Source organism: Schistocerca serialis, chromosome 2, assembly GCF_023864345.2.
Source record: "Schistocerca serialis cubense isolate TAMUIC-IGC-003099 chromosome 2, iqSchSeri2.2, whole genome shotgun sequence".
In the NCBI taxonomy this organism is placed as follows: Eukaryota; Metazoa; Arthropoda; class Insecta; order Orthoptera; family Acrididae; genus Schistocerca; species Schistocerca serialis.
This window is the reverse complement of record NC_064639.1, coordinates 389,184,978-389,205,835: the sequence shown is the minus strand read 5'-3', so window position 1 is coordinate 389,205,835 and position 20,858 is coordinate 389,184,978. Positions and strand designations below refer to the sequence as shown.

Below are 20,858 nucleotides of genomic sequence, written 5' to 3'. Positions count from 1 at the left end.
GCAATCTTCGGTGAACGACTGGCAAGCGAACTTCTGGCAAGTAGCCCAGTGCTAAGGGCACTCTGAATGTTTGTGCTGGACAAAACAGAAAGAATAAGATGGAAACAGAGAACACTGACACTGACACTGTGGTGTTTGTGGCTGCTTGGGCCAGTCTTGCTCTATTCGGCACTGAGCCTGCCTGTTTACTGCCACCACTGCCACTTCCTCATGCAAGCTGTCTATCGTCCTAATGGGAACATCTTGTGATACTATTGCCACATCAGCCCATGCTTCATTGATCACCTGCTGCCCAGGGAATTTCAAAAGATTGTGCTATTTGCAAAACTTCTGCCAAGAGGGGTTTTCACAGAGTGAAGCCTTCTGGTGCCCTTCTTTGTCCAAAGCTAAACAGATAACTGTGCTGCACACCATAGAGTATTGACAATTAAGGCTAAGGCCATGAAGTTCCACTGCCCAGGCTCTGTATGACTGCTATGGTTTCTTGTGGCATTGGTATAATTCAACTCACACTGTTATGACATGTGTTCATTTGCAGTGATAGTTGGACAATAAACTGCACATGTGTATCAAAAGTAATAGTTGCTGGTTCTTGTAAAAGGGCAAGTTGACACAGTAATTGATGCACCTTAGGCTTTGCATAAGTTCGAGTCCTTCACACTGAAAGCCAAAAAATGCTGTCTGACTCTTTTTTTGTGAGCTTCCCAGTCCTTGGCTGAATCATCATATGGCAGAAAAGTGGGTAGACAGACTGGTCAAATGGTATCCTGTCTGTTAATGGAAGCCAACAAAGTGGTCAGTGCCAGAGCAAACTGTTCAATCAGGGTTGGGAGCATAGCATCCACAGTGACTAAACCCGTTGAGACCACACTCAAAGACTGCACATGCGGAAACCATTCCAATCTCGTTGCCAATCATGTAGGAACCAAGTAATACATGAGACCAATCCAATTAAAACAAATATATGACTTTACTGTAAATCTCTGAACAATAATGGAAATAAGTCTCTCATGACTCTTCATGTAACAATGTAAAAGAATCATACAGGGGTGCAACATAAGTGATACACACAACTGATGTGAGCATTACAAACAAGAATGTAGTGATGTTAAGTCAGTGCTGTTCCACATGTATATAAGCCTGAGTTACTGGTAGATGGTGCAGCAGAGACTGTGGCATGTACACACTTCCTACGGTTGGCCTCTATTGGCCAGCCCATGCTGATATAGTTGGCAGTTGATTTAAATACACACTCATTACAACGCTGTGCTTGGTGCACTTACACTCACATGCACGGATAGCGGGATGCAGCCAGTGTCACTTGCATAATTTAGGGAATCTCTGACATCTATTCTGTGGAGATTACTGGGGAAGTTTCCTTGATAGAAGCACATTATTATGATGAACACTAAGTACCAACTACTACATGTGCAATGCAAAAACCACAATTTTTTGGGAGCAGGAGGTCACAGTTTATGGTACTGTCAATTACCCTGCTGTTTAGTTTCTCTTCACTCTTCTTTCCATGTGTTAGATGCCATCAGTTTCATTTCAGGGTTGCAGTTAGAAACATTGAAATTGGACATAAGTAGCAATTGTGTGTGCAATCCTGTGGGAGGAGGGCCACATAATCAGTTTGTTGAATACTTTGGTGTCCAGCTATTCATAAAATGTTACTAAAGTTCCATACCTTTGTAACTCAAGCATTATGTTCATATGATGATGATGATGTTGTTTGCCTGTCTGTATTCCTGAGTTGTTGAGAGCTAGTTGTTGTTGTTGTGGTGGTCTTCAGTCCAAAGATTGATTTGAGGCAGTTTTCCACACTAGTCTGTCCTGTGCAAGTCTGTCATGATCACTCTCTACAATTTTTACCCGCACTCACCCCTCCCCCATTCCCCCCTCCCCCCCCCCCCTCTCTCTCTCTCTCTCTCTCTCTTTTTCTTTTTCTGTGACATCACTACTGTTGTTGTTGTTGTTGTTGTTGTTGTTCTGAGCACCATTCTTCCATGCCCATAACACACCTTCAAGCCGTGACATCTAAGAACATGCAGCCCACAGCAAGTGGGGGCCCTGGACTCATTGTCCCATGTTGTAGATAAGCTGCACCCATGTACCCTGCATGTAATAATAAACCATTTCTCTAACAAAATGCTGCATGAAAACTTAACTGGTAATAAAATATAAGATGTGATTATCTTTCACTATTTAGAAGGATCAAGAGTGTAACTCTCACCACAGAGATAAAAGATGTTGTGAAAGTCATTTCTTTAAATACCTAATAACAACTTTTAATTCTTTTCATTCCATTTAACAGAGCAAATAAATGTTGGTGCTTTTTCCCTAAAAATTCTAAAATATTTTCAATCAAAAAGAAAAAATTCCATTAGAATAGAAAAGAAAAGAACAAAAGCATAGCTCTTCTTTTAGTTAACAACTTCTGTTGATTTCTGTTCCTCTCTCCAGTTTGATGACTGGCTCTACAGAGCACATATATATGGTTAACCTTACTGTAACCTCCATTAATTGTAGTATTTCTTTCATAAGTTTAATTTTATTTATATTTGGGACTTATTATTAATTATTTGTAAGAAATTCCACATTACTTTACAACTCGTGGTAATATGAATCATTTGTCTTCACGTATTTAAATAATCAATAGGTACCAATTAGACTTCGTAAACTAATTGTTCCAGCAGTCCTGCTGCAATGCACTAGAGTACACATGTATGAAAAAAATTAAGTAATCTTTGTTTTAGTTCTCCACCTCGAATTATCTGTTGCTGCTTTATGCTTAATGAGGTAATTACCAAATTGATGGTGTGATTTACCCTAGCTTGTACATAGCCATTTCTTTTCTTTAACAAACCTTGCTCCATCATATTTGAGGAGGTACTTGCTCTGACACCTGCTCTTTACGTTCTTGCATGTATGGTCACATCTCTTTCACTAATCTGAACAATCAAGGTAAGTCTTTCTGTACTTTACTAATTTTGAGAACTCTTCCCAAATGGGAAACAGAATTAACTAATGTTTCTTACCTCTGTAAGAACTGTGTAGACATAGTCTTCTGTAGGATGATACTTCTCAACCCTTTACATTCATTACAGTGCTAGTGTTCCCCTCAGAATCTATCTCCTTAACATGGTGCATGTCCTCCCTTTCCTGGTTCTACATAACTCAGAACCTGGTGGTCATCAATCAGCCAAATCTGCAAAGATTCCAGATTCTCCTGAGAGTCTGAATCTTTTTTTTCCCCTCATATCAATGTTATATAAACCTTTCTCCTGACCATCCTGGGATTTACAATAAACAAAGCTGTAGGAATGGGAGTGCCAAACATTTTATATGGTCCATTGTAACCTGTAAAGAACTTACTGGTTTCTTTCTTCAAGTTTGTCAGTAAATAAATAAATCTGTCATAAGGCTAATATGCCTCGGATAAGAAAATAAAATTACAAATGTGTAAAGTTATGAACTCTTTCCAGTTTTGCCACCGGTTATATTAGGAATATCACATTTGCAAGGATTACGTGTGCCCTCGGCATAAAATAACAAAACCACGATCTGGGTTTCGAGAATAGGTATGTTTTAAATCTTTACCTCCAATCAACGCCTTAAACGACATACTTCTTACTAGCCAGTGCATTACCTCTACGTAATGTAGAATGTCTGTGATTACACAGAATCTACTACTTGCTAACCTTCCTTTCACAGACAGTGATTCTCATAACAGCTTATGTAATATGCATACGTGGTTTGTACCTACCCGTGCATATCTATGAATGTTACAATAGTCGTACACTTTAGTACACTCACTAGGACACCTCATATTGCTATTCACTGACTGTGTGTTAAATACAGATCTAAAATAAATACAAGTATTTTCTGACTGGTGTAACATATCAGATAGGGTTTCGACTGATTTGTGTCCCCAGACTAGTAAGAGGGTAAAAGTAGGTTGGGCACTAATAATTATATTTGAATCCTTAGTCTGCTCTAATATGTTCAACATCAAATGTCTTCAGAGTTGGAATATGTTGTCATTGTAAAAATAACTGTTACTTGATTGACTGCATGTCAGTTCTTCAAAAACTGTGCTTCTTGCTAGCAGACTACTTCTCCTTTGCAGTGTCTTCAGTTCTAGAGGCGGAAAGAAAGCTGGAATCGTTCTCAGTTTTACCTAATGACCAACAATATTCCTTCTTTCAACACCAATGTATTTAAGCTTCTTTAACCAATGTGCAAATTGTCATCAGATATGTATATTAGAATTGTATCACAAATATTTGAGTACAAATATGTTCTACAATGAGAATACTTTTTGACAAGTAAGATGACGAAGAACATAAGACTGAATGAATGTTTTAAAACTTCTCTTGTTCTTCTTCTATGACATCACTATTGTTGTTTTTGTGAACGGCATTCTTCCATGGTCATAATACACCTTCAAGCTGTGACATCTTTAGAACAAGTGGCCCACAGCAGGGTGACGTGCTAAATTCATTGTCTCATGTTGCAGATGTGCTGTGCCCATGTACCTTGCATTACCTGCTCATCACAGTAAACCGTTTCTCTGATCATATGCTGCACGAAAACTTAACTACTAATAAAAACAGTTATTATATGTCACAATCATCTTTCATCATTTAGAAGAACCGAGAGTGTAAGTCATCATTTTTCCTAAAATGTTGTGTTACACCTCATATGGTACATTCTGATCACCTTGATACCCAATAACAAACTTGCTCATCTCTCTTTTACCAAGGTAAGGCTGTGCCAACAGCTACATGGCACATATATCAATGCCCTACCAGCCACATCAAAATTTTGTTTGGACGGCCTATTCTAATGGTTTTATGTGATGACCTAAAGAAAGAAGCCAGTGGATTTTAACTCCCATAAAATCTATTCTGTGGGCTACCCATTTCGGAGTCCTTCAGTAACAAAATGGCAGACTACATATTTATTTTGATTTGAAGTCATCTGAATGCTAACAGCCCCACTTTTGTTTCATGTCTTGAGGAACTGATGGCAAAACTGGCAGTTGGCCGTAACTTTTCCAAAACTGACTTTGCAGACATGGGTCTGAAACTTCTGGTGGATCTGAAATTGTATGCTATGATGGCCATTAACATGCCATTTGGACTCAGATCAATACAGACTCAGATGTCACAGGTGAATAAAAACCTTCAGAACCACTAGCAACATTGAAAGCTGTGGCTGTGAGATCTTATTTTCTGTACAACAGCCAGTATTACAATTAGACAAACAACATTAAAATGGGAAGCCCATTAACTGTTGTGAATCTCTTCACAGAGAATTTGAGGATATTTCTGTAGACATGATGCTGTTAAAGCAAATATCTTTCTTTCAATATGTTGATGCTAAGTTGATCACTTGGCCCGATGGTTGTGAGAAGCTTGACGAGTTCTTGGAACATCTCAACAACATTAACAGTAATAAATCGATCTTCAGGGCTCTGACGGTATTCTAGCAACTACTGAGCAAGTCTCAGAACACCCGAGGTCTAGAACATACGTGGTGAGTGTAGTGTCTTATATTGCATTGTACAACAAGGCAGAAGGAAGCATGAGAAGTTTTATCGTGTATTTATCATGTACACTACCCCAAGAAATCCATTTTAGCTTAGAATGCTTTAGAAAATGGTTACTAGTCAAATTTGATAAAGCATTTGTTGTGACTCACACTGCTGACTACTGTGACTGTGTAATTGAAGAAGCCATTGGCACAAAAATCACAGATAACACAAGTTTATAGAGAAGGTGGCCTGCAGCTCACTGTGGTATGGGATCGAGCAGTTGCATAGTTGAAGTGAGCATACTGAACCCTTGAGTCAATGTATGCCCATATATGGTGATACCATGAGCACCACTGATGTGTATAAGGGCTTACCAGCAGCCCACTGGCAGTCATATCACTTAATAATGGCCAAGGAGTGCTTGGCTAAAAGCTCATGTAATTTTAATTGCTTGACGCTGCTGAAAACTTGAGAACTTATTATTCAATGTTACCACTCTGAGACTCTGCATTCTTACATCATTTGATATGATTGATATTGGTGGACACCGAAGTGTCATGATTGTAAATGAACCACCTAATAGTTTCATATGAGCTGCATTAGTAACTGTAACATATGGAGTACCATTAATTGCTAATATGTGAGATTTTCCAGTAAGAATAGTGTTGTGTCTCCTTTTTCATCAATCTGATCTTCTTAAATTATGTTTTATTCGAGAATCAAACATTATAGGAGTTAAGGTTGGACCATGTACCTGCAATTGCCAAATTGTATGAAGGGTGTGCATCACTCGAAACTGGCTTCCTCTGTTAGATCTCATTGATAGTGCATACCATTTGACAGCTGGAAATCTTATTCATTGACTTAGAATTATCTGTATAATTCTGAAGTATTACAGCTCTAACATAGTTACAAATGCTACCTGTCTGGACTTGGGCATTATTTGGACCCAGAGTGTTGTCCTTAATCAGCTCTAGACACAATTGTTATGGTACAGTTGGGTATCTTGTCTCCTGTCTGACTAGGAAATATGTTTTGGATAATCAGAGACAGTGGAAATTCCGATGCCTCATAAGTTATGTTAGAGACATCTTTGTCTCTGCCTTGCAATCTATTCCTAACAGTAGTTCACGGTGATTTCAAATATACACCTCTGCCATTGCATGCGGTACACATAAAAGCAAGCTGTGGTGGCTGTACTGCTGTAAACTGTTGTTGGTTTTGTATATCTGGCACGACAGATTGTATTTGGATACTGATCATGATGGTCATAGAGGGCAAGCAATGTTGACCACTCATACCTGCCTTAATGTGTGGAAAAATCTGCCATTAATAGACTTCATGTAATTCCTGTGCCATTCTCCTTTTGTGTTACTGTATGCATGATATGTCTATAGCAAAATGCTTGCCATTGCAGCTTTAACATTTAACACAAGGGTTGTTAGAAGACTCAACTGCATGAAAACTACCACATTTGGAATACCTGCTTTAACTCTTGCATTGTTTACTAATGTGTTCAGAGAGGAGGCACTTGAAACTCTGCTTCATAATGGGGATATATTCATTTCTGTGCAGCTGACATTACCTTAGTGCCACCAGTGCTGGTATCTCATTCCATGAATAATAACAGAGGTTGGTAAATCTGAAGCATCATATGAAAGCAAGTTATGTCTTAAGTTCAATAACAAGGGTTTAACTGTTATAAGCAACCCTCCTGGTAAATTTTTTGATGCTGGCAGCACGTTCCACAGTTTTAATTTCATCAACAGCCTTGCTTTTGATTGGAACCTTTCCAGGCACCATGTTAGGGGTGTCATGGAAATTACACAATATTCCAATGAGGCAGCTGTTCATCATCTTCAGGTGCTGCTGAGTGGAGCTACAGTGGCTCATTAATGTATATGTTGGTTCGCTAGAAAATTGCAGACATGAGGAGGTGGGGCAATACCATTTTCGTATGAGTTCTTGACGTCCAGAGCTTCCTGCCAAGAGAAATGAACCGTGGACTCCAAATGTAGTTGCAAGCAGTGCATCCCAGCATATACATGTGTCAGTGTTGGTGCCTGGCATAGCTGTCATGGCTTCAAACCCACATTGGTTTGAGCTTGTTAAATGAGTTTCTGTGTGGCTGACAATGTCTTACTGCCACCAGTGCTGGTTCTCACTCTGTATTATGCTGAAATCCTGGATTTCTGTTCATTAATTAATTTGCTATACTTATTTTCACCAGTTCTTGAAAGGCAGAATAACAGTAGGTCGAGGCAGAGGAGAGGATGTGGGTCTCTCTGTAATTAACACCATGTTCAGTATCGAGAAAGTTCGTGCCGTTTTTCCAGCAGGGTGTTCTGGATGTCATTTTCCCACGCGATGCTGCGTAGTCCTGTCTCCTGGTTATTGCAGTTTCCTAGTAAACCAACAGATAAATTGGTGACCCACTACAGCTCTCTACAATCACATCTGAAGGTGATGAACAGCTACCTTGATGAAATATTATGCATTGTCCACGCTACTTATGACACAGTATTCAAGTAGTTATTATATCTGGAAAAACCTCAAAGAGCAAAGTTCCACTTTCATCAAAATTTTGTATGGCTCCTTAGCAGTGAGCCAAATGCTTGGGAATATAGGTATTTAATTTTTTTTTCCCTGCCACATGCTTGAATTTACAATTATATTTTCGCTTACAGTTGAGTTCAGTTGTGTTTGTATCTTGTATTGTGTTTCTCCCATTATTCAAAATGTTAACAATATTGCCCACGAATGATGATGTTGAGTCATAAAATAGTTTCCCCAATAGCCACAGTGTGAAGGTTTTTAGTCTCTCATCCTAGTAAATGAAGCAGGCAAAAAGGAATACAAACGTCTCAAAAATGATATCGACAGGAAGTGCAAAATGGCTAAGCAGGGATGGCTAGAGGACAAACGTAAGGATGTAGAGGCTTGTCTCACTAGGGGTAAGATAGATACTGCCTACAGGAAAATTAAAGAGACCTTTGGAGAGAAGAGAACCACTTGTATGAATATCAAGAGCTCAGATGGCAACCCAGTTCTAAGCAAAGAAGGGAAGGCAGAAAGGTGGAAGGAGTATATAGATGGTTTATACAAGGGTGATGTACTTGAGGACAATATTATGGAAATGGAAGAGGATGTAGATGAAGACGAAATGGGAGATAAGATACTGCATGAAGAGTTTGATAGAGCACTGAAAGACCTGAGTCGAAACAAGGTTGCGGGAGTAGACAACATTCCATTAGAACTACTGATGGCCTCGGGAGAGCCAGTCATGACAAAACTCTACCATCTGGTGAGCACGATGTATGAGTCAGGCGAAATACCCTCAGACTTCAAGAAGAATATAATAATTCCAATCCCAAAGAAAGCAGGTGTTGACAGATGTGAAAATTACTGAACTATCAGTTTAATAAGTCACAGCTGCAAAATACTAACGCAAGTTCTTTACAGACGAATGGAAAAACTGATAGAAGCCAACCTCGGGGAAGATCAATTTGGATTCCGTAGAAATGTTGGAACACGTGAGGCAATACTGACCTTACGACTTATCTTAGAAGAAAGATTAAGAAAAGGCAAACCTACGTTTCTAGCATTTGTAGACTTAGAGAAAGCTTTTGACAATGTTAACTGGAATACTCTCTTTCGAATTCTGAAGGTGGCAGGGGTAAAATACAGGGAGCGAAAGGCTATTTACAATTTGTACAGAAACCAGATGGCAGCTATAAGAGTTGAGGGGCATGAAAGGGAAGCAGTGGTTGGGAAGGGAGTGAGACAGGGTTGTAGCCTCTCCCCGATGTTATTCAATCTGTATATTGAGCAAGCAGTAAAGGAAACAAAAGAAAAATTCGGAGTAGGTATTAAAATTCATGGAGAAGAAGTAAAAACTTTGAGGTTCGCCGATGACATTGTTATTCTGTCAGAGACAGCAAAGGACTTGGAAGAGCAGTTGAACGGAATGGACAGTGTCTTGAAAGGAGGATATAAGATGAACATCAACAAAAGCAAAATGAGGATAATAGAATGTAGTCAAATTAAGTCGTGTGATGCTGAGGAATTAGATTAGGAAATGCGACCATTAAAGTAGTAAAGGAGTTTTGCTATTTAGGGAGTAAAATAACCGATGATGGTCGAAGTAGAGAGGATATAAAATGTAGACTGGCAATGGCAATGAAAGCGTTTCTGAAGAAGAGAAATTTGTTAACATCGAGTATAGATTTAAGTGTCAGGAAGTCGTTTCTGAAAGTATTTGTATGGAGTGTAGCCATGTATGGAAGTGAAACATGGATGATAAATAGTTTGGACAAGAATAGAATAGAAGCTTTCGAAATGTGGTGCTATAGAAGAATGCTGAAGATAAGGTGCGTAGATCACGTAACTAATGAGGAGGTATTGAATAGGATTGGGGAGAAGTTTGTGGCACAACTTGACTAGAAGAAGGGATCGGTTGGTAGGACATGTTTTGAGGCATCGAGGGATCACAAATTTAGCATTGGTGGGCACCGTGGAGGGTAAAAATCATAGAGGGAGACCAAGAGATGAATACAGTAGTCAGATTCAGAAGGATGTAGGTTGCAGTAGGTACTGGGAGATGAAGAAGCTTGCACAGGATAGAGTAGCTTGGAGAGCTGCATCAAACCAATCTCAGGACTGAAGACCACAACAACAACATCCTTTCCTTTCACAAACACCTTAAACTGCTCAAGGTCCACGTTAGAAAATACATTTTTGAACAATTTTACTGGATCAGTACCAGCTCTGGAGTTAAGTGCACTGTCCACCATCATGTCGTGATTACAGGGTGAGATATTGCTGAGAACAGTTCATGAGCTCTCTTATACCACCAAGTTTTTGGATTTTTTGCTACATTGGCCAACAAACTCCTCATTCTAACACTTTTGGCACTGCCGTTCTTGGCTTGGGTTGGTCATGGTTTCCTTAGTATCTCATAAAGTGACATTGTGTTATCTAATGCATTCCAGTTGGTTGACAACCTTACAGGTTTTGTATAATTCTTCTGCTAGACAAGTTTGGAGAGTTACTATGATCAACTGCCATGGTAGTTTAGATGAGTTCAAAGAGAGTTGGAGTCCAGTTTTAAAGTTTCCACCTTTCCATACATCCCACAAGACATGGTGGCTTGGTGATAGAATGGAAACACTAAGTTAATGATGTAGTATCATGAAAACTTGTCTTATGAATGCCACAGTGACACTTAGTGAGGCAAGACCACATACGTTCTGCAATTTGAAGGAGACTTGCCAACAGATCATGCTCACAAATAATCACACTTGACAACTTATTGAATTGATCTAAGTAACTGCAAACAATTGAGTAGTGATCTTCAACAGCAACTTCTGTACAGTGTCTGTTACTAAGCCACTTCTCAGAGGTGTTAACTTACAAAGTGAGACCTTGATTTAAATTTATTACATGTATACTGTTAAACTTAATGTATGAGGAGGTATAGTCTAACAAAAATGCTGATCAACAATTAATAATTAATTATTGCCAGGCATTTATGCTGTTGCCATCTCTCTCTCTCTCTCTCTCTCTCTCTCTCTCTCTCTCTCTCTGTGTGTGTGTGTGTGTGTGTGTGTGTGTGTGTGTGTGTGTGAGAGAGAGAGAGAGAGAGAGAGAGAGAGAGAGAGAGAGAGAGAGAGAGAGAGAGAGAGGGGGGGGGGATATATTGGTGCTGCCACTCTAGCTGCAATTTCAGCTCGGGTAATAATTGGTCACTGTCAAAGTTGAGGATATTTTAAAGAATATCCTCCATCCCCAGCGATATGCCTGAATTAGACTCTTCTTACGTATACTGCATGTAAAATTACTTGGTATAAATCATATGATTAGTTTGTTTACTTAATATTTTAGTTAATACAGAACTAAACACACACACATACACACACTGTAATGTTCTTTTAGTAAACTATAGTTTTGTCTCTGAAAAGTTACCTCTCTTATACCACACTACAGTGGTATAGAACAATATATGTAAAATGGCATAAGTGCTGTCTGTTTTGTGATAATCAGGTTTATTATCTAAAAGACTTTGTGATCAATGAGAGGAAAAAAAGTTGATAACATACTCTTTCATGTACAAAATGTGTGTGCTTGGTTTGTCCCTCTGTATTATTTAAGTTTGATTCAGTCTGAGAATTCCTATTGTTGTGTAAATTTGTGATGTTAAAGACTAATTTATTTGAAAATTACAGTGTTTTGAAACACACAAAATTGAAGGATTTGACAGTGAAGAATCAGCTGCTGTGAGAGGAATGGAATTAGTTAACAAACAGAAACTTTGGGCCTTGGTGAGCTTCCTGGAACTGGACTCAAATTTTTCTTTACCTACTTTTGTGAAATACAAAATCAGGTATGTTAAATCATTGTCACTATTTCTTTTTGTGATTCACTTGAACATCTTCAAAATAAGTTCTCCTAAAATATTGTTTTTTTTTTTTTTTTTATTTTTTTTTTTTTTTTTTTTTTTTTTTTTTTTTTTTTTTTTTTTTTTGGCAAATGAATCTAGATTCACAATAAATTGAAATCTATATTGGTCCTCTTTTACCATAGAAAATAATATCCAATGATTGTAATGTCAATGAAATTATGCAGCTCATACAAATACCTGAGTGTAACGATTTGTGGGCATATGAAATGGAATGATCATATTGCCTCAGTCATTGGTAAAGTAAGTTCATTGTTGGAACAGTAGGGAACTGCAGTCAGTTTACAAAGGAGACTGCATATAAAACACTCATGCAATCCATTCTGGAATGTTGCTCAAGTGTGTGGGACCTATACCAAATAGGACTAACGGGGGATATTGTATACGTAGGGGCAGCACAGTTGGTCACATATTTATTCTACCCACCGGTAAATGTCACGAAAATGTTGAAAGAATAGAGCTGTCAAGCACTTTAAGGTAGACGCAAACTATCCCATGACAATCTAATTAGAAAATTTCTAGAACCAACTTTAATTGATGAATCAAGGAATATATTACTCCTTCTTACATGTCACTCCCATAAAGATTCAGAAGACCAGATTAGGCTAATTACAGTGTGTACAGAGGGATTTAAGCAGTTATTCTTCCCATGCTCCGTATGTTAATGCAAAAGTAAAAAGCCCTAATAACTGATACAATGGGATGTATCCTCTGCCATGCATTTGACAGTGGTTTGTGGAGTAAGGATATAGATGTAGATATACATACCTCATTTTATATCTGTCTTGTGATTTCTTTTTGGCACCGTCCGTATTTCCAAGTTATTTAGTTCTTCAGTAACTGCAGTGCTACTCTTTTATGCTTGTAGTAATGTCATTGTACTATCAGTTTTGGTATTATACTGTAACACAACACTATGTCTCTACTTTCGCCAACTTTTTTATTGCTTATAACAAGTTCATGACTTATACTAAAAAAAAAAATTATTTTAAGTACTTTTTTATTTATTTTATTGTAGGTTCCATAGATCCCAATAATATTAGAGTTGTTAGTGTTTTTACAATATTTACAATCATGAAAATTGTATAAAATTTACAATAATGGATACAATAAGGTGCAATACTACAAATTCATGACAGCACTCATATCAACTAATGTTACATCATAATACAATGAAATAAATAAGGTACATATAACAACAAGACATCAGAATTACCATTAATGCATACTTTACGAGATATTCATATTAGTAATATCTCAACACACATAAAAGCGATGTATCTTTTAAGACAAAAATATTTTATGTTAATACTTGCACTAAAGGGACATACCAGTTATACAACAAAACTACACGTATGCACACTCATTTATGCTAAAACATTCACAAATTGCGTAGAATGAGTTTTATGGCAAGTACTCTTTCAGTGCACTCTTATTTGAAAAGAGAATGGTTGTTGTTAATGAAACATACAAGGGAGAAGATGTACTGAGATGTTATTGTAAAAATCTTTTGTTTCTGTAACAGATATCTGGAAGGGTGTTTTGGCTGAACTCCAGTCATAATGTGTGTAATTCTCTTCTCAACAGTGGAGTGGGTGGGGGGTGGGGGGTGAATTCCTCAGGCTGTTCACCCCAAAAAAACGAGGTAATAAGACAACAATGTGATTGAAGTTCCTCATATTGAGTAATGAGAAAGAGCGATTTGTATGTACTTTAAAGAAATTTTGCATGGTCAACATCATCAGCTTCCGATCTTTAAACTGTTTTGGTTGTATATCATATTCCATTCTGCATTCATTACTCATGCCATGTTAACATTTCAGTGGAGAGTATATTGCACATACCTCAAGGGTTTGTGAAAAATAAAATTACAAAAACGTTGGTCACACGTAAAAATATGTACAGCTAAAATGCGCATTATGGAGCTTGGAGTGTCTGTAATAAGTAGCATCCTTTTAATGCTTGTCAGTTGTTAAAATCCAAAATGTGTAGTAAAAGTGCATACTTATGCAAATTTTTATTTACATGATGAGTGAAGCACATTTAGAACCTCACTCGAAGGTGGAGACCAGGCCACTTATGAAAGCAGTCATGTCACTTATCAGCTATCTACCAAGATGAGAGGGTGGGTGGGGGATGGGGTCTTCAGCTCATCCCACATCTCAGCCTCCAGGATAACCTATTTTGTGTGCCCTCAATGGTCAAGTTTCTGTTGGTTACTCCCTCTCTGTCCCTTGAATCCATTTAAGTTGCGGTCTTCCTCTGTGCCTTCTGTTTGTTGGTCTATATTAAAATATATTCTTGCAACAATGTTACGAAAAGGATAGCTGCTACTCACCATATAGTGGAGATGCTGGCTCAGCATCTCCACTATTTGGTGAGTAGCAAATATCCTTTTCATAATATTGTTACATTCGATTCTGGATTTTCCATTGTTGAAAATATATTCTTGGATATTCTTTCTTGTCCCTTTCTCATTAAATCTCCAAACTAGAAAAGTTGTCTGTGTTCTATTCCATCCAACATAGTACTTTTCTTGTGTGTTATTTCTCATGCATCTTTATTTGTTCTATGTTCCAAATTGCAGAGTCTTGATGCTTGTCTTAGATAGTCCATTTCTACAGCTTTGATCTTCTTGCAGTTCTCCATAATCATCCAGCACTGAACTGTAGGTGGTAGTTGGCTTTCTACATGTTAAGGTTTCTTTTAAATCTCAATTTTGTGGACCATAAAAGGGAGTTCAATTTTAATACTGCTCCCCTTCCTGAGCTCAGTTTGTTTCTTAAGTCCTCTTCACGTGTTCCATATTTATTGATTATGTTCCCTAGGTATTTATATCTTTCACAATTGACAGTGCTTACAGTGTCTGATATTTCAAATTGACAAATGTGTCTCCAAATTTCTTTCAGATCTGTTTTTTGTCAACTGGTGTAGGGAGAATATATTATCAACTAACATTATGTTATACAGCCAGCTGAGTACCTGGTGGTGCCCTTGTACATATTTATTCCAATTTTCTATTAGACCATCTCCTCCTTCACCTCCCCCCCCCCCCCCCCCCCCCCCCCCCCCGCCGCCACTCTCTGTCCATCTCCTCCACCCCTTCTGTCATCTCCTCCACCCATTCTCACTGTCATCTCCTCCATCTCTCACTCTGTGTGCATAACATCACGCCCCTGTCTCTGTCCATCTCCTCCTCCCCACCACTCTGTCCATCTGCTCCTCTCCCCTGCCCTCTCTGTCCATTTGCTCCTCCCCCTCTGTCCATCTCCTCCTTCCCTTTCTGTCCATCTCCTCTTGTCTCCATCTAATTCCACCTCCTCCTTCCCCTCTCTTTGTCCATCTTCTCCTCCCCATCTCTCTTTCTGTTGCTTTGTCCCCCATCTCCCTGTTCATCTTCATCTCTTCTGTTCTCTGCTCATTCCCTAAACTTTCCTTTCTATGTCCATTTCCTCCTCTTTCTCTCCCTGTTCATCTCCTCCTCGCACTCTCTTTGCTTGTCTCTTTGTCCCTCTGTGCATCTGCTCCTTCCTGCTGTGACCCTCTAATCCACCTCTTCCTCACCCTCTCTTGGTCCATCTCCTTCTCCCCCTTTCTCTGTCCATCTCCTCCTCCCCCCTCTCTCTTTCTGTCTCCTCATTCCCTTCTCCCTGCTCGTCTCCACCTCTTCCTTTCTCTGTCCATTTCCTCGTCTTTCCTTTCTGGTTCAGTTTCCTCCTCCCCCCCTCTCTGTTTCATCTTCTCCCCCCCCCCCCCTGCCATTCTGTTCCTACCCCTGTCTCTGCCCTTCTTCTTTTTCCTTTCTCTGTCCATATCCTCCTCTCCCTTCCCCATCTTTCTGTCCTTCTCATCCTCCCCCTAGCTGTGTCCATCTACCACAGCCCTTTCTTTCTCCATATTTACACATTCACTCCAATGAGTGTTGGTGATCCTTGAGCCTACAGTATTTCTTTCCATATCAGAATTCACATGTGTACCAAATTTCATTGAAATCGTTCCAGGACTTTATAATGAGTGATTATACTCATTGCTTTGTCCATGTATACACATGTCATATATGTTTCACATATATTTAACATACTTCACATATTTGTAGATATATTTCATCTATATCTCTAACGCATTTCACCCTGCAGTTTCATTTTTGCACAGCTCATTGTTTATAATGTTGTATCTCCTTAATTGTGTATCTTGCAGTGATATAATTTTGCTGGTACATTCATTGGTTTGTGTGAATACTATCTGCAAAATTTGTTGCAAATACAATTAACATTAAAGAAGTTATAAATAAAATGTCATGCTTCATGCAGCAGTTTTACCTTGTGAATAGTGAAAATGTAGTTAGTGACAAACTTTTTTTCCTTCCACCATTTTGTGGGGGTTGTCAACAAAAAAAAAGTTTCATAAATGTATGAAATTATGTGTAACGTGTGTTGAAAGTCACTAAGTGCTATCATTCTCAAATACTGGATGACTAAAGTAAGGGAATTTGTGTGTCATGGGCTACACTGCCTTTTCACTCTCACCCACACCCCTTTGAAAGGAGGGTAGTTCTTACTCCTGCTGTGATTCTTTCCAGACAGTAAGTGAAATGTGTACTATGTCTGATTGAAATTGGTCCAGTAGTTGAGGAGGACATGTGAAACATATATGCATTTATATGTCCATCCATTTTTGCAACATGTATGGATATATTATCAATACAATGAACTATTAGTTCATATCATAACTGTAACAGCCTGAGGAGAATTGATATTCACTATGATCTGACAGAACGGGGGGAAAAAAAGATGGTGTAGAAGGGGGTTCTGTGCAATAGCACCAATATTTTTAATGTCCTCTCATAAAGATCTGGTTGGGAACATGCACAAGTTTAAAGATAAACTAAAACTTTTTCTTTTACATGGATTTTATTGTAGTGTACATGTAGTATAGATGAATTTCTTAGCCACAATATAATGTCTTAATGTACCTGTAATTGTAACAGGTGACTAAAACAATAATGATGATCATAAAATGTTATATATGAAGTCTCCTATGAAAGTAAGTTTGTAAAATTAATCATAATTTGAAACTCCTGGTATATGCAGTTGGTAACTTCAAACTAAGGGACTTAAATGTATGTTATGTTATTAAGTTGTCTGAAATTTTAAGAAATGAGATGAGAGGAAAAATGTATGTATGTAGCCATAAAAAAAATCTAATTTGCCTTTGGAGAGGTGTATGTTGCATAAATTCACTTAATTATTTTAAGCACATTTTAGCTGCTTGGTGTGCATAAACCAGCTTTTATGGTCCATATGGTGGATTCACCATTCACTGTTAATGTGTAACATAACACAAATTTATAATAGAGGGAAACATTCCACGTAGGAAATATATATCTAAAAACAAAGATGATGTGACTTACCAAATGAAAGTGCTGGCAGGTCGACAGACACACAAACAAACACAAACATACACACAAAATTCAAGCTTTCGCAACAAACTGTTGCCTCATCAGGAAAGAGGGAAGGAGAGGGGAAGACGAAAGGAAGTGGGTTTTAAAGGAGAGGGTAAGGAGTCATTCCAATCCCGGGAGCGGAAAGACTTACCTTAGGGGGAAAAAAGGACAGGTATACACTCGCACACACGCACATATCCATCCACACATACAGACACAAGCAGACATATTTAAAGACAAAGAGTTTGGGCAGAGATGTCAGTCGAGGCAGAAGTGTAGAGGCAAAGAAGTTGTTGAAAGACAGGTGAGGTATGAGTGGCGGCAGCTTGAAATTAGCGGAGATTGAGGCCTGGCGGATGACGAGAAGAGAGGATATACTGAAGGGCAAGTTCCCATCTCCGGAGTTCGGATAGGTTGGTGTTGGTGGGAAGTATCCAGATAACCCGGACGGTGTAACACTGTGCCAAGATGTGCTGGCCGTGCACCAAGGCATGTTTAGCCACAGGGTGATCCTCATTACCAACAAACACTGTCTGCCTGTGTCCATTCATGCGAATGGACAGTTTGTTGCTGGTCATTCCCACATAGAATGCGTCACAGTGTAGGCAGGTCAGTTGGTAGATCACGTGGGTGCTTTCACACGTGGCTCTGCCTTTGATCGTGTACACCTTCCGGGTTACAGGACTGGAGTAGGTGGTGGTGGGAGGGTGCATGGGACAGGTTTTACACCGGGGGCGGTTACAAGGGTAGGAGCCAGAGGGTAGGGAAGGTGGTTTGGGGATTTCATAGGGATGAACTAAGAGGTTACGAAGGTTAGGTGGACGGCGGAAAGACACTCTTGGTGGAGTGGGGAGGATTTCATGAAGGATGGATCTCATTTCTGGGCAGGATTTTAGGAAGTCGTATCCCTGCTGGAGAGCCACATTCAAAATCTGATCCAGTCCCGGAAAGTATCCTGTCACAAGTGGGGCACTTTTGTGGTTCTTCTGTGGGAGGTTCTGGGTTTGAGAGGATGAGGAAGTTGCTCTGGTTATTTGCTTCTGTACCAGGTCGGAAGGGTAGTTGCGGGATGCGAAAGCTGTTGTCAGGTTGTTGGTGTAATGCTTCAGGGATTCCGGACTGGAGCAGATTCGTTTGCCACGAAGACCTAGGCTGTAGGGAAGGGACCGTTTGATGTGGAATGGGTGGCAGCTGTCGTAATGGAGGTACTGTTGCTTGTTGGTGGGTTTGATGTGGACGGACGTGTGAAGCTGGCCATTGGACAGGTGGAGGTCAAGTTATATGAATCACTAAGGATATCTGATGATCCCATAAAAAATTCATATAACTTGACCTCCACCTGTCCAATGGCCAGCTTCACACGTCCGTCCACATCAAACCCACCAACAAGCAACAGTACCTCCATTACGACAGCTGCCACCCATTCCACATCAAACGGTCCCTTCCCTACAGCCTAGGTCTTCGTGGCAAACGAATCTGCTCCAGTCCGGAATCCCTGAAGCATTACACCAACAACCTGACAACAGCTTTCGCATCCCGCAACTACCCTTCCGACCTGGTACAGAAGCAAATAACCAGAGCAACTTCCTCATCCTCTCAAACCCAGAACCTCCCACAGAAGAACCACAAAAGTGCCCCACTTGTGACAGGATACTTTCCGGGACTGGATCAGATTTTGAATGTGGCTCTCCAGCAGGGATACGACTTCCTAAAATCCTGCCCAGAAATGAGATCCATCCTTCATGAAATCCTCCCCACTCCACCAAGAGTGTCTTTCCGCCGTCCACCTAACCTTCGTAACCTCTTAGTTCATCCCTATGAAATCCCCAAACCACCTTCCCTACCCTCTGGCTCCTACCCTTGTAACCGCCCCCGGTGTAAAACCTGTCCCATGCACCCTCCCACCACCACCTACTCCAGTCCTGTAACCCGGAAGGTGTACACGATCAAAGGCAGAGCCACGTGTGAAAGCACCCACGTGATCTACCAACTGACCTGCCTACACTGTGACGCATTCTATGTGGGAATGACCAGCAACAAACTGTCCATTCGCATGAATGGACACAGGCAGACAGTGTTTGTTGGTAATGAGGATCACCCTGTGGCTAAACATGCCTTGGTGCACGGCCAGCACATCTTGGCACAGTGTTACACCGTCCGGGTTATCTGGATACTTCCCACCAACACCAACCTATCCGAACTCCGGAGATGGGAACTTGCCCTTCAGTATATCCTCTCTTCTCGTCATCCGCCAGGCCTCAATCTCCGCTAATTTCAAGCTGCCGCCACTCATACCTCACCTGTCTTTCAACAACTTCTTTGCCTCTACACTTCTGCCTCGACTGACATCTCTGCCCAAACTCTTTGTCTTTAAATATGTCTGCTTGTGTCTGTATGTGTGGATGGATATGTGCGTGTGTGCGAGTGTATACCTGTCCTTTTTTCCCCCTAAGGTAAGTCTTTCCGCTCCCGGGATTGGAATGACTCCTTACCCTCTCCTTTAAAACCCACTTCCTTTCGTCTTCCCCTCTCCTTCCCTCTTTCCTGATGAGGCAACAGTTTGTTGCGAAAGCTTGAATTTTGTGTGTATGTTTGTGTTTGTTTGTGTGTCTGTCGACCTGCCAGCACTTTCATTTGGTAAGTCACATCATCTTTGTTTTTAGATATAACACAAATTTAAATTTATGTAGTTCATTGTGTTCTGAAGTTGAATGTACTTAAACAATAATTTGTAATAACTGACTCAGTTCAGTAGCCAGAGACCGTTCACATACAGATATAAGAACACAAAATACAGTTCTCATTTTTTATGGGATCATCAGATATCCTTAGTGATTCATATAACTTTATTTTTACTGTAGCCAACACACTCGTCTTGGGAAAATTCTTAAAAAAAATATGTATAATTTATTTTTCCCTGTCTTCCCCCGCCCCCCCCCCCCCCCCTTTGTTAGAGTGTGATCAAAAGTAGTGATATAGTAAAAAATATATATAACTGTGATGAAAATGATACTGTATATACAAGTTTTCAAACTTTCCTTTTGTTCTACAGGGAATTCTGCTCTTTCTAGTAATCCAGGGTTTCCTTTTATAGCCTCAGGCTTGGTTCTTATGATTTTTTGGGGAACACAGCTTCAAATAATGACATGAACTCATTAGAGAACAAGCTAAATGTGTTAGTAACATTCCTTTTCCTATACATGGTGTTCCAGGAGGAATCGTAAGTATTCAGGGATATGACAGGAACAATTATTCGAAGCAAAAAACTCTAGTAAATGTGGGCTCCAAAATGCCTACCATTGTGTTCATTACTGTGAAACTCATCTCGTCTACGGAATAAGTGCTCATAGCTTTTAAGTTATGCACTTTTACCTTTTTGCTTTGATGATCGTTCATGTCATATTACTAATCTGCTG

The 20,858-nt window shown here is 39.6% G+C and overlaps 1 protein-coding gene across 4 annotated transcripts in view; it reads left to right on the top strand.

Annotated features, from left to right (window-relative positions):
- The window catches only part of LOC126457215 (ATP-binding cassette sub-family A member 7-like), a 594,847-nt gene that overhangs the window by 143,429 nt on the left and 430,560 nt on the right, over positions 1-20,858 (top strand). For all 4 annotated transcript variants that reach the window (XR_007585450.1, XM_050093334.1, XM_050093335.1 and 1 more), the window contains exon 14: positions 11,767-11,924. Coding sequence is in view for 3 of the 4 variants with exons in the window: in XM_050093334.1 (XP_049949291.1) it covers positions 11,767-11,924 (158 nt within the window). In the remaining variant the exon portion in view is untranslated. The remainder of the gene's footprint in view (positions 1-11,766; positions 11,925-20,858) is intronic.